At 51.9% G+C, this 13851-nt stretch overlaps 1 protein-coding gene across 8 annotated transcripts in view; it reads right to left on the reverse strand.

The window, feature by feature from the left end:
* Positions 1 to 356: 356 nt before the first annotated feature.
* Positions 357 to 13851, reverse strand: part of Trpm4 (transient receptor potential cation channel subfamily M member 4) — a 30797-nt gene continuing 17302 nt past the window's right edge. For 7 of the 8 annotated variants that reach the window (XM_057761029.1, XM_057761027.1, XM_057761030.1 and 4 more), the window contains 11 exons: positions 12246 to 12358; positions 11898 to 11975; positions 7309 to 7725; positions 5273 to 5405; positions 4855 to 5029; positions 4551 to 4728; positions 2201 to 2397; positions 1873 to 2005; positions 1683 to 1755; positions 1488 to 1593; positions 357 to 668 (listed from right to left, as the gene is read on the reverse strand). In XM_057761029.1, coding sequence (XP_057617012.1) covers positions 664 to 668; positions 1488 to 1593; positions 1683 to 1755; positions 1873 to 2005; positions 2201 to 2397; positions 4551 to 4728; positions 4855 to 5029; positions 5273 to 5405; positions 7309 to 7725; positions 11898 to 11975; positions 12246 to 12358 — 1608 coding nt within the window. In that variant the 3' untranslated portion in view covers positions 357 to 663. Of the gene's footprint in view, positions 669 to 1487; positions 1594 to 1682; positions 1756 to 1872; positions 2006 to 2200; positions 2398 to 4550; positions 4729 to 4854; positions 5030 to 5272; positions 5406 to 7308; positions 7726 to 11897; positions 11976 to 12245; positions 12359 to 13851 lie in introns of those variants that run through there. The other variant, XR_009056598.1, reaches the window with a different exon arrangement.

The following is a 13851-nucleotide window of genomic DNA, read 5'->3' on the forward strand; positions in this document are numbered from 1 at the left end:
TACGCATTTATCTCCTCAAATATGCATCAAATGTTTGCATGTTGCCAGAGCAGATGAGCGCGGCGCTTGCCCCTCTCCAGAACCGAGTCTCTTGTTCCCACGGGAAAGCAGCAGGAACTCAGACTCTCCCAAACAGAGGTCTGTACAGAGGTGCTGGGGCCACGGCGGCAGGTGTGGTGGTCTGGAGGAGGGACTGACACCAAGCCATTGAGATAGAGCAAAATAAAATCCATCAAGGACCCAAATTCCCAGTCTACCTCAGCCACCAATCCCAAGGTCTAGCCCCCGTGCCCCGCCTGAGTCAGGCATGCGCTCCGATTTCTGTCAAAAGGTTTTATTTTCCCCATTGTGGGGAAGCTGTGAATAGGGTCTGTGGTCCCTGTATCCCCGGGACCCTCTGGCCCCCTCTGCTTGTGGCAGAGCCCAGCGTTGCCTGCTCAGAGTTTGATCCACCCAAGGTAGGGCTGCCCCTGGGAGGAGCCAGGCCTGCTGGGGTTCCCATGGTGACACTCTGAGGTTGTTGAGCCCGCAACACCCCCCGACCCCAGCATGGGGCTCATGGTGAGGATAAGGCCACCAGTTGTGTAGATTGAGGCAGGCTGGGCCCAACTCTGGAAATGAAGACTCTATGGACGCCAATACCTAGGAATCCACCAGGAACACTCAGTCTAGAAGAGATAGAAGACAGCAGGTGGTGAGCAGGGATGAGCAGGGCCACGGGAGAGCAGCAGAGAACACTGCTGGGAGCGGCTCAGTTGGCTCTCCCGCTTAGCTTTCGCTAGAGAGGAAGAGCTTCGCTACGGGACTGCTAAGATCAAACCGGTCCCTGTGGGTGTCTGTGGGACTGTCGTGATTGTTAATTGGTGTAGGAGGGCCCGCCCCCTGTGGGCGGTACTATTTCCTGAGGAGTCCTGACTGGAGGAGGAAGCTAGCTCCACCAAGCCTCGGTGATCCCGCAAGCAACGTCGCTCTGCGGCTGCTGGTACGTCTCTGGCTGTGAGTGAGCTCTCTGCATTACCTGTGACATCGTCTACCTTCCTGTCCTTGCCCTGCCTCCCTCACTGATGGACTGTCACCCGGTAGTGGAAGCCAAATGAATCCTTCATCTCCTAAGTTACTTTTGGTTGGAGTATTTTGTCATACCAAGAGATACGGAACCGGAGCGAGAACACAGCTCCCATGTAAAAAGGCGCGCTAGGGTGGACACAGCACCCGCTTCAGGAGTCAAGGGAGTGGGGCAGATGCCGACTGCTTCCCAGAGATCACCGGCCAGTTGGCCCAGCCAACTGGAGAACTTTGGGTCCAGGAAGAGATCCTATCTCAAAGAACCAGGTGGCGGGAGATGGAGGAAAGCATCAGACATCCACCCCAGGCCGCCACATGCATGCGCTCACACCAACTACACAGACCCACACACAAGCAGAACCAACAGGGCCTTCAGAAGACCAAGCAAGGGACCCAGGGACAACGGGAGGGCACAGACGGACCTTTGGACCCAGGCGGGCTCGGAGGGGGCGGCCCCCCTGGAGGCAGCAAGGCAGAGCTGCTAAGGGCCTCGGCCACCCAACTCAGGACGCGAGTACAGTGTTGGACCTGGGAAGAAAGGGGTAAGTCAAGGCAGGAGTAGGGAATCAGGCGGTCCCATCCCTGCCCCTCCCCCTCCGCCATGCCCGAGTCCTCACCTCTTTCTCCAGCCCCTTCAGACGCCGCTCATACTCTCTAATCTGTCCCAGCTGCTTCAGTGCCGTGTCCACCCTAGAAAGAGAGACCCTCAGAGCCCGGGGCCAGCCGCCTTGCAGAAGCCTCCAGTAGGATGCAAGCGCATCAACATCCCACCCGGGGAATCCTGAGCATCTCAGGCCCCTGCCTCACTTCTGAGACGTGCGTTTCAGGCGCTCCGAGTCACTGTCTCGCTTGTCACGAGCTTGTGCCAATAAGAAGTTCTCTTTGTGCACAGATTCCCAAGTCAGCAACTTCCGTTCTGCTTCCTTAGAGAGATAGACACCTGCAGGGCCAAGTCCAGGAGTCAATGGGCAGGCCTACCGGGGGCCACACCCCCTCCCCAAAGCCTTCAACTTCTTCAGACCCCGCCCCCAGATGGGTGCAGACCACGCCCTCCCCACCCGAACCTCACCGACGTGTCTCTCTTCCCTTTCCCCTCCCGAGTGCTGCCCCCTTGCAAACCACGCTCCATTCTCACGGAAGTGTTCGACGACTGGGGAGGCGGGTAAGTTAGTCCTATGACACCTGCGCAGCCACCTGATGAGGAGGCGCACGTGAGAGATGATGATAAGGGGCGGGGCCAGCGCAGGCCTAGAGTGGAATTCCCGGATGAGGCTGTAGCGTTGTGCCTTCCAGTAGAGGTCGCTGTTGTCTTGTACTTTGCTGAAGGTGTAGCTGTGGAGGTCGGAGGTCAAGGGTCACTGGAGGCCAATAAAAGACCTTGATCATAGGACTGGGTCTCAGAAGGCAAGACAAAGTAGTCAGGGGCTGCTGCGGAAATGGCTCAGCAGTTAAGCGCACTTGGTTCCAGCTGAGAACCCAGCTTCGGTTCCCAGAACTCTGGAGGTAGCTCACAATTGTCTCACTTCAAAGGATCCAGCGCCCTCTTCTGGTCTTTGCCAGCATTATACTCAGGTGGTGTGCATACATACATGCTGGCAAACACTCATACACATATGACAGAAATAAAGGTTTTTTTGTTTTTTGGTTTTTTGGTTTTTCGAGACAGGGTTTCTCTGTGGTTTTGGAGCCTGTCCTGGAACTAGCTCTTGTAGACCAGGCTGGTCTCGAACTCACAGAGATCCGCCTGCCTCTGCCTCCCAAGTGCTGGGATTAAAGGCGTGTGCCACCACCGCCCGGCTGAAATAAAGGTTTTGTAGGCAAGTGCCAGTGTGAGATCCCCTGGACCCTGAGCTCTGCCATTTGTCCTATAAGGGTGCTGGGGTCTCCTGTCCTCGTGAATGAGCTACAAGTGCTCTTAACTGCTGAGCCATCTGTCCGGCACAGTGTCTGTCTACGCAATGCATGTGTGGGAACGTGTGTATATGGACAGATGCATATGTGTGCATGTGGAGCCCAAAGGATGACCTTGATTTCATCATCAGAATGCTGTATACATTTGAAGCAGGGTCTCTCACTGGCCAGAAGCTCACTGATTAGACTAGCCTGTCTGAGCAGAATCCTCCAAAACCCTCCTGTCTCTGTCTTGCCAGTACTGGGATTACAATAACCCAGCATCATGTTTAGGAATTTTCCATGTGTTCTGGGGATCAAGCTTAGGCAAGTGCCCAACTGAGCTGTACCCAACTCTACCCTGCCATCCTGGCTTTGTGGTTTTCAAAATAACACAATGGCTACTTGATATAGGTTTCAGGTTTGTTTTTTGTTTTTTTCTGTAGCTCTGGCTGTTCTGGAACTCACTTTGTAGATCAGACTGACCTTGAACTCAGAGAGCAACTGGCCTCTACCTCCTGAGTGCTGAGATGAAAGGCTTCCACCATCACACCCAGCTTGGCCTTTTTTCTAAGGTTTATTTATTTTTCTGTGTATAGGTGTTTCCCTGCATGCACGTCAGCGCACTGTTCGCAAAGGCCAGGGGGAATGTCAGATTCCCTGGAACTGGAGTTACAGACATTGTGAGCTGCCATGTGAGTGCTGGGAACCCACGTCCTCTCTAAAGGGGCCTGTGCTCCTAACCGCTGAGCCATCTCTCCAGCCCTTGTTTGACTTTTGATATAGGGTTTCATGTAACCTAAACCCCTGATCCTCCTGTCTCTACCTTCCTGCTGGGACAACAGGCTTGCTTGGCCACGCCCACCGGAGTCCAGGGGTTCTAACAAGGACCTTAAGGTCAGTGTCTCTAATCAACTCTCTTGAATGGACACAAAGAATAAAATTCAACCTGCCCTCACACTGCAAACAAAAGTAATTCCAAATGGGCCGGTGAGCCACAAGTCAGCGCTCAAACCCAAAACGAACTCCTAGCAGAGAACCTGGAAGAACACCTCTAGACTCTGGCACGAGCATAAGCCACAAAAAGTAGAACTCAGGCTGGAGAGGTGGCTCGGCCTGGGTTCAGAGCATAGGCTGCTCTTGCAGAGGACCCAGTTTGGCTCCTGGCATCTACATAGTGGCTGACAACTGCCTGCAACTCCAGTTCCTGAGGATCCAATGCCCCCTTCTGGCCTCTGAAGGCATTGCATGCATATGCTACACACACACACACACACACACACACACACACACGCATGCAGACAAAATATTCACACACATAAATAAAATAAACTACAAGCAACAAAAGAATAATTCAACAAAGTGGACTTCATCAAAATTAAAAGCATTTGGTGCAAGGTGGCCCATGCATCTTAACACTCGGGGAGCAGAGCAGGATTGCCCTAAATTCCAGGACCAGCTTGGGCATAGGGTGAGACCCTGCCTAAACATGCCAAAAACAGCAGCAAGTCCAAGGGAGGCAGTGGGTGGAAGCCAGGACGTGGGATGCTGGGCAGGCTCGAGCTGGGAGGAGCTGGGTGGGAAAGCAGGCGTACCTGAACATGGCAATGAGCAGATTGAGCAGCAGGATGTTGGCCACCAGCAGGAAGACGACAAGGAGCAGCACCACCAGCCAGTTGGCATACTGGGACACGCAGAAGCCCGAGACGGGCCCTTCTGGGTAAGCCCAGGAGCCCTGCTCCTCAGAGCAGTTACCTGGATTCATGAGGGCCACTGCAGAGGGGACAGCGAGAATGAGCACAGGGAGGCAGGGAGGGGGAGAGAGAAAGGGGGAAGGGACTGGGACACAGAGACACAGACAGACTGAGGGACAGACTCAGCTGGAGAATCCTTGCCTACCATCCATTTCCTCCTGGGGAATCTGCCCAAAGATCTGCAGATAGGGACGGTAGAAGACGCGACGCAGGATACTCGGTAGGCTGCGGTCCTGGGGCCTCAGGATCCCCTCTGTGGCCACCCCATAAGCCACAAGCCATACACAGAGGAAGAAGAGGAAAAAGAATACGTCCTTCATCTGGAAACAGAGAAAGATGGGGCTAAGTATGACCTGTCCTTCCCCACTCCCTGGCTACCTTCTTGCTTTAGACCCTCAGCATCCTCTAAAGCCAGCCTCTTCCTGGCCCTGACTAGCTCAAAAGTTCTAACTCTCCCCTGGCCACCCCTTCCCCTCCCTGGCACCTCCTACCCACAGCCCACCTTTCTGCCCTGACCTCTGGCCTTCTCCACACACGGCCCTGCCCCTCCTCCTCAACCTCACCATCTTGCTCACGATGACAATCTTGGGTCCCAGTTGCTTGTTCACTGTGAAGATGTGAAGGAGCCGCAGCGTGAAGACCATGAAGTCGAGGCATAGGACCGTGCGGCCCAAGTCACGCAGCCCAGGGGTCAATCTGAGGAGTCAAGTCACACAGCCCAGGGGTCAGCCTGAGGCATAGGGAGTCACACACATCATAGATCAGGGGTCTCCTCAGATGACGCTGAAGCCTCAAAGGACAGAAGCAGGGACCCTCTGACCACACCACCTTTCTTTGGTCTCAGTATAATGATGGGGGGTGCCCCAAGAATCATGTTAGGAGATTGCAGTGCCCCACACCAGCACTGTGGAGGCGGAGGCTGAAGGATCTTTGGCAGTTCCAGCTCAGGATCCCCAAGACCAAGTTCTCAGCACAAAGGAGATTTATTTGCTCCAGAGGGAGCAAGGGCAGGGAATTAGAGACAAAGACAGGAGGCAGAAGATGAGGCCAAGGGAGAAGGGATTAAGGGAGAGGGGCAGGGTCTTTGTCCTGGAGGACAAAGGACTCTCAGGATAGAGAGCAGACTTGGGACATGGGCAGCTGGTGGTTTATAAGGATAAAAGAGTAGGGGCTGTAGAGATGGCTCAGAGGTTAAGAGTTCAATTCCCAGCACCCACGTGGCAGCTCACAACTGTCTGTAACTCCTGTTCCAGGGCATCTGATGCCTTCATACAGACAGATACAAAATAAAAATAAATAAATTTTAAAAAGATAAAAGAGGGAACCCTGTGTTAGGATGAGGTGTTTAATTTAATTGAGCGTGTTAATTGGTGAACCAAAAGGGGCTTTGATTGCTGGACTTCAATACTTTGCTAGCTGGACCTTGGTAACCAGGCTCAGGAGGAGGAAGTGGTCAAATGAGAGAACAGTCCTTGGTGGCTAGCTGTAGGAACGCAATCTAATGGTTTCCAGCACAACAGAGGGAATGGGGGAGAAGGGCAAGGCCTGCCAGAGCCACATGCTCAGTGGGCTAGCGTGTTCCATCTGGTCTCTACAGGGAGTTCCACACCAGCCTGGGCTACAGAGTGAGACCCTGTCTCAAAAAAGGGCAGGAGGGCCCCTAAAATATGGAATGGTCAAAGGTGCATAAATGGAAAATTTACAGGAGTCAGATTAACAAGGTTGTAAATCTGATTTGATTGACAGCATTGCCTAGAGTATCCTCACGGGGGCGCTTATGATTACTTCTTGCCGGCAGGCAGGCAAATGGGGGAAGCTCTTTAGACAGAGATATAACCAATTCATGTGCCCCTTGACACACTCCTTACACCAGGGATGTAAACTTTTATTTTTCGCATCAATAAAAATTAGAAATAGAACTAGCGGTGGTGGTGCACGCCTTTAATCCCAGCACTTGGGAGGCAGAGACAGGCGGATCTCTGTGAGTTCGAGGCCAGCCTGGTCTACAAGAGCTAGTTCCGGGATAGGATTCAAAACAACAGAGAAACCCTGTCTCAAAAAACAAAAATAAATAAATAAAACAAACAAATAAATAAATAGAAATAACCAAGTGTCCCTCTGGAGGGCACTGGCTCAAAGGAAGATTCGCCACTTAGGCTGGAGGTGAGGACGTTTCTCCTTCCCAAGACGCAAAGATTTTTTTAGATCTTGAAAAAAGGGTGCTTAATAAAATGTATCAAATATGCCCTTGACACTGGCTTTCCTGCATGCAGCAGGGCATTGGCCCTGTCTTCTCCTACAATATATCACACAAATTACACAAAAGAAAGCCAGGGACAAACAGAACTATTAGTTTGCTAAACTCGCTTATCTTCCTCTCTATTTGAATAAATCATTCATACCAGGTTACTCTGTTTCATCCTCACGTGGCCTGGAGGAGCCTACCTCTGAGTGTGCCAGCTGAGGGCCGCTTCAGTAAAGGGGAGGTAGCTGTCCATCACCCAGCGGAATAAACTAGGCCCTCCCTGGAGATTCTGGGCAGGGCTCCCCCACTGGGTCACGCCTCCCACCGAGTCACTAGCCAGGGCTGCTCACTCACCTGCAGCCAACGCCTAGCAGGAAGCAGGTGAGTGCCAGCAGGTCACACTGGTTCCAGGCATCTGAGAGGTAGAGGTGCAGCCGGTGGCGCAGAGGAGCTTTGCCGGGCCCAGGTCCGCCGCTGGCCAGGCTCCCCCAGCCGCCACCCAGGCCCTGGCGCAGCTCCTCGCACAGCAGCGTGAAGGCCCAGAAGTACAGCAGCAGCTCGAAGACACCGGGCGCCGCGGGCTGGAAATCCACGAGCAACACGTGCGCGAACAGCAGCAGGAACAGCAGGTAACTGACCACGTTGCCCAGGAAGGCGGTCACCGGAGCACCCCAGAAGTACGACCAACGCTTGGAGCAGCTGCCACCGCAGAGGGCACGTCCTGGCCGCCGTCGCCTCTCCAGGGCCACCTTCGCGGAAGGCTCCGAAGGCCTGCAAGAAAGCAAGCCTCAGCCACCCGAGTCTGGACTGACTGCCCACCTTGGACACCTCCACACAGTGCCACTTCGCACTCTGGGGACCTGAAGGCACTGGCAAACCCAAGACATTTGAGACTGACTTATGAGTCCGGCCTGAGATAGAGCGAGGAAGGAAGGGAAGGAGGAACGATGGTGTGGCGGCGACTCATGCCTCCTTACACTTTAGAGGCTGAGGCAGGAGGATTGCCATGGGTTTGATGCCAGCCTGAGCTTTGTGAAGAAACAAAACAAACACCAAAGAAAAACAAATAGCAAAGAAAAAAAAAACAAAAGGTGAGCGTAAGCGGGTGTGGTGTCTACCAACTTTTACCCCAGTGCTGCCTACCCAGTCAGTTCCAAGCCAGACAGGACTATATAGGGGAGCCGTGTCTCAAAAACAAACACCAACAACAACTGAACGGAAACACTGAGTGCAATAGCCTGTCTAAAAACCCAGCAGAAGGAACCCAGGCTAGAGGATGCGAAGATAAAGCCAGAGAGAAAACAGCCCTTAGCGTCAGTTCTTCACAGGGAAGTTTCTAGAACATGCAAATCTATAAAGTCAGGAGATGAGTTCTCAGCTGCCCAGGGCTGGGGGCAAGAAAGTGGCGGGAAAAGGGATTGAATTTCTGTGCTAGCAGTGTATTTAAACTAACTGCGCTGGAGAGATGGCCAGGGTTTAGGAGTCCCAGCTGCTCTTGCAGAGGCCCTGGATGTGATTCGCAGTGTTCACAGGGCAGACCACAAGGGTCCGTAACTGCATTCCCAGTTGATTCTGTGGGCACCAGGCACACACACAATGTGCAAACACACAATGTGCAGACACCCATACACATAAAACAAACGTAAAGAAATCTACATTAAAAAAATTAAAAGGACTTGAACTGGGCTGGAGAGATGGCTCAGCAGTTAAGAGCACTGACTGCTCTTCCAGAGGACCCAGGTTCAATTCCCAGCACCCACACGGCAGCTTACAACTGTCTGGAACTCCAGTTCCAGGGGCCATGACACTCTTACACAGACATCACAGACATACATGCAGGTAAAACACCAATAACATAAAATAAAATAAACGATATGTATTTCCTCCATTGGGAAGAAGACCCTGTGTGCTTAGCGTTTTGGTTTCCTAGCGATCTGTGAGCACAGGGACCTTTGTGTAGAGTCATTCTAAACTACTCAAAACACCACACAGCACTGTCACCTACTCCAAAGAAAAGCATCTGCCACCAGGCTTAAATAGCAGGAAACTGATCCCCAAGGCAGAAGGAGAGAACGGGCTTCTACAGGCTGTCCTCTGAACTTCACACATGCAGAGCGTGCACCACGCCCTCCCCAAACAAAGCCATACATGCACAAATTGTAAAAAAGGAAATGTGACCTAGAAGAAACTTAAGGGGTCGGGGAGATGGCTCAGCAGTTCGAAGCACTGGCTGCTCTTCTGTAGGACCAGGTTTGGCTGTGGCCCTGAGCATTCCAGGGAAGATGCTGTCTACAGGGGCCCATACGCAGAAAGACAGCAGAGACTATGCAGAGCCTGGACGCTGCTCTCAGATAGCCTAATCTCTCTCTCTCTCTCTCTCTCTCTCTCTCTCTCTCTCTCTCTCTCTCTCTCTCTCTCTCTGTAGATCAGGCTGGCCTCGAACTCACAGAGATCCACCTGTCTCTGCCTCCTGAGTGCTGGGATTAAAGGCCTCCGAATAGCTTCATTTCTATAGGATTATGTTTACTCCCTTGTCTTCAGTAGCAGATCTCATATCCTAATAAACAGATACAAATGTTAATACAAATGTATTAACGTCATAAAGCCCTATTTTCCACCAATAGAGAGCTAAGAAGATTGTCGGATGCACCTGAGCCCTTCTGCCTGCCCCATCTGCTCATGTAATGGTTTTGTTTGTTTGTTTTCTCTTTTGTGGGGGGCTGTTTTTTGGGTTTTGGGTTTTTAAAAGACCAGGTTTCTGTGTAGCCATAGTTGACCCAGAAATCACTTTGTAGAAACATGTGTTTTTTAAAATACCATGACTTATGAATTTCTTTGTTCTGTTACTATAAAAACTCCACGAAACTGCTTTCACGTTGGAACATAGAAGTAACTTAGTTCAGTGTTGCCTGTTTGGGTTAAGGCTTCACCCCAGCCCCTGGCATCCATATATCCAAAGAGTCTGGAATGTTTGGGTGGAAGGTCCATCCCTAGCCCTCTGCCCTGGGAGGTGCCTCAGTGCAGACTCCACCTTCCTAGAAAGCCCCCAAACAGTGACCCCTCCCCAGAGAGGCCCCACAGGGTATTTAAACAGCAACCCAGAGAACAAACACGTGGTTTTCTGGTCTTCTCTGTTTCCTCTTCGGGGCTGGAAGGTCACCCAGGAGCGCTGGTATCTATTAAACCTGGGCTTTTTCTAATTTGGTTTGATTTGGTCTGATTCAGATTATTGTGTCGGCGGAGAGGCTTATTGGGGCCCCAAAACTTCTTATTCCCAAGCTTTGATCATTCATATCTGGCTCTAGAATAAGTTATCTCTTATTATTCCATTTGAGCTAACAGTGCGGGGAGGTTTTTTTTTTTTTTTTTTTTTTTTTTTTTGGTTTTTCGAGACAGGGTTTCTCTGTGGTTTTGGAGCCTGTCCTGGAACTAGCTCTGTAGACCAGGCTGGTCTCGAACTCCCAGAGATCCACCTGCCTCTGCCTCCCAAGTGCTGGGATTAAAGGCGTGCACCACCACCGCCCGGCCAGTGTGGGGAGTTGTGTGTGTGCATGCCTGTGCATGCATGTGTGTACGTCTATGTGTGTGTGCACTTGATGCGTGCATGCATGTGTGGGTGGGTGTGTCTGTGTTTGTGTTGAAAATTCCCAGCACCCACATGGCAGCTTAGAACCCTGTATAACTCCAGTTCCAGGAGATCCAACGCCCTCTTCTGGTCTCAGAAGGCAACTGCATTCACATGCACAGAGCCCACAACACAAAAATCCATAGACACATAATTAAAAACAAAATAAAATCTTTTAAAGCATTTAAAGAGTTAATACAGCACAATCGGCCAGTCTTGGTCCTGGAGTCCTCCCCTCCCCAGGGAGTCTGAGCCACCTGCAGGACCAGCATTCCTAATTCTCCACAAGCACCCTGCCCCATTTCTGGACTCCTAACTCAGAAAGACATTTTTCTTTTCCCCTGCAGTTTGTGTGGCTACAATGTTTCCTTGATGATCTGGACCTTCTCACCAGCTCTCTGGAGCGCCCGCCCCTTACCCCTTCTGTCTTTCCACCGTGCCCCTGCTTGCCGACCTCCATGGCCAAAGGATTTGCTTCCTCTCTCCGCCCTTCCAGTTCATTTCTAAATTATTTTATTATCCAGACTAAGAACCCGGATATGGGGAGATCAGAGGTCAATGTCTGATGTCTTATATTTATCACAGGGCTCAATGATTCGGCCGCCCGCAGCCTGGCTGGCAGAACCGAGGCACCCTCGCGTCCCTGCCTCCTGGCACCAGTGCACGCACGCATTGCCACACCCAGATACACATCGCAAACCTGGGAACCTGAACTCTGGTCCTCACGCTCATACAACGCATTCTCCTAGCTAGGAGCTCCTGGCTCTTCCGTTTTGTTTTCCTGGAGGTTCTGTGTTGTTTGTTTGGCTCAGGGCCTTGGTAGGCTAGACATCACCCTACACACACTGAGACTACACATACAACATCACAAATGTCCGCTCTTCATGGAGAGTTGGGCGGTGGTGACGCGCACCTTTAATCCCAGCACTCGGGAGGCAGAGGCAGGCGGATGGATCTCTGTGAGTTTGAGGCCAGCCTGGTCTACAGAGGGAATTCCAGGACAGACGGGGCTACACAGAGAAACCCTGTCTCAAAAAAACCAATATCAGAAAACCTGTTTCTCTCCATCATCATGGAGTCGGGCATGGCCTTTGACTTGTGTGGTAAGCACCTTTTCCTGCGGGGCTACCGCACTAGCCCCAAGGACCAAATTCCAATGAGTCCTTGAGTGTGGCCTTCTAGAAGCCACCTCACAGCAGCTGTGCCCTCCTATAATCCCAGTTCCTCCTGCAGGCTCACTCCAGTGCCTGATGGGAAGTGGAAGCCGACACAATCCCACGGTGGCACCCTCGCCCCACGGTGCTGGGGTGTCACTCACCCAACAGGACCCGCTCCATTGATGCTGCTATCTATGTCGAAGTCGGGGTTCCTCTGTGTGGACTCCTCCTCTGACTTCCTGCCATGGGGGGCAGGAACAGAGTGAGAAATAAAGAGGTTCTTGAGAAAGACCCAAATTTATTTTACCACAAACAGTGTAGAGAGGTGAGTTGCCCTCCTGCAGAGCCTAAACACTAAAGAAATTGCCTATATAGAAGAAGTCCAACAGCCCCCATCTTCCAGAACATTCCCTCCAGACACTGTTTCCAGGAAAGAGACCCTCTAGGTGGTCAAGCCAGAGGGCAATGAGCAGGAAGGGCTGATGAGCCCCAGACCCCAGGGGACTCACCTGAAGGGGATGAGTCGGGTGCAGATCAGAGGGGGGCAGAAGAAGGCAAGAAGCAGGACCCAGATAGGGGTGGTGCTGTCCATCTCCCCCCACCACTTCTGTGTCAGCAGAGACTGTGGAGAGGAGTGGGGGTGTGTGCATGTGAGTCTCCACACCGCACCCAACCCGAGTGTGCGCGAGTCTCCACACCGCACCCAACCCGAGAGAGTGTGCGTGTGAATCTCCACACAGACTGTGGAGAGTGAGGGTGTGTGCATGTAAAACCACACTGCACCCAACCTGGGACCTTCTGCAGGGGGTCTCAATGTTCAGAGTTCGGGGACGGTGGTCAAAGGCAACCTCCTCAGGGCTGACCAACAGAATGGAACAGCCAGCTTTCCTTCCTTCCTTTCTTCCTTCCTTTCTTTTTTCAGTTTTTCTAGACAGGGTTTCTCTGTGTAGCCCTGGCTGTCCTAGAACGCGCTCTGTAGACCAAGCTGGCCTCAGACTCACAGATCTGCCAGCCTCTGCCTCTGACCAGCAAACTTTTCTTTTAATGCACATGGGTGTGGGGTGTGGCTCACTGAATGCATGTGTGTGTACTATTGTGATGGCTGAAGTTATGTTTTGTTATAAAAAAAAATGCTTCAAATTTGGCTTAAAAACTGTGGTAGTGATCTTATTCTTGCCCGGGGGGTTAACACTATGGGAATGGCGACCAGATAGATAAGATGAGGGCACCGGATCCCATAGAACTGGGGTTACAGACGACTGTGAGCAGCCGTGTGGGTGGCAGGAATCAAACTCGGGTCCTCTGTAAGAGCAGCAGTGCCCTAACTGGTGAACCCCTGCCCTGGGCCCAGCGCAGCCAACTTTTATTGATATTATAGGACAGACATTGTGTCAAGAACTTTCCATGGACCAGATAATTTAACCCCAGCGGGTGAGTGCTGGTGTTTTCTCCTTTTCATACACAAGACTGGCCCATAACAAACAAACATGAACAGTATTCAGCAGAGCTGGAATCCATGAGGTTCACCATAGTCTGAAATGCCAGCTCAGAAGGCAAGGCAGCAGGACCTCTTGTTGGGGTGAACCCGACTTCCTGTTGTGTGGATTCACTGAGGGATTTCTGAGCTCCCTTCAGATCTCAATTCCCGATACTCGTGGCTTTCAGAATGTTGGATTGTCAGAACTGGAGAGAGTGTGGAGAGCGAACAGGGCTTTTCCACAGGGAGGGATTTCCTAAACCAAAGCACATCTCTGTCTGAAGCGCTGGACGACTGTCCACGGAGTCACTAACTGGAGCAGGAGAGCTCTAGACAGTGTAAAGTAGGAAGGACTGCCTGTGGGAATGACAAAGACTTCCTGTGTGAGAAGCGGTACTTCCTGTTAGCACCAACACTGCTGGGGGCAAAAGTTAGAGACAGGCCTTGCTGTGGTGCAGGTAGGGTCTCCTTGTGGAAAAACAGCTCATGAGAGGGAGGCACCATTTTCCAAGGCCCTTCTAACGCTGGACCCTCTACACAGTTCCTCGTGGTGCGGGGATCCCAGCCTCAAAGTTATCTCCTGTTACTTCATAGCTGTAATTTTGTCACTGTTATTATAAATCAAAATGTAAATATCT

The sequence above is a fragment of the Chionomys nivalis genome, assembly GCF_950005125.1.
Source record: "Chionomys nivalis chromosome 23 unlocalized genomic scaffold, mChiNiv1.1 SUPER_23_unloc_1, whole genome shotgun sequence".
NCBI classification, from domain to species: Eukaryota; Metazoa; Chordata; class Mammalia; order Rodentia; family Cricetidae; genus Chionomys; species Chionomys nivalis.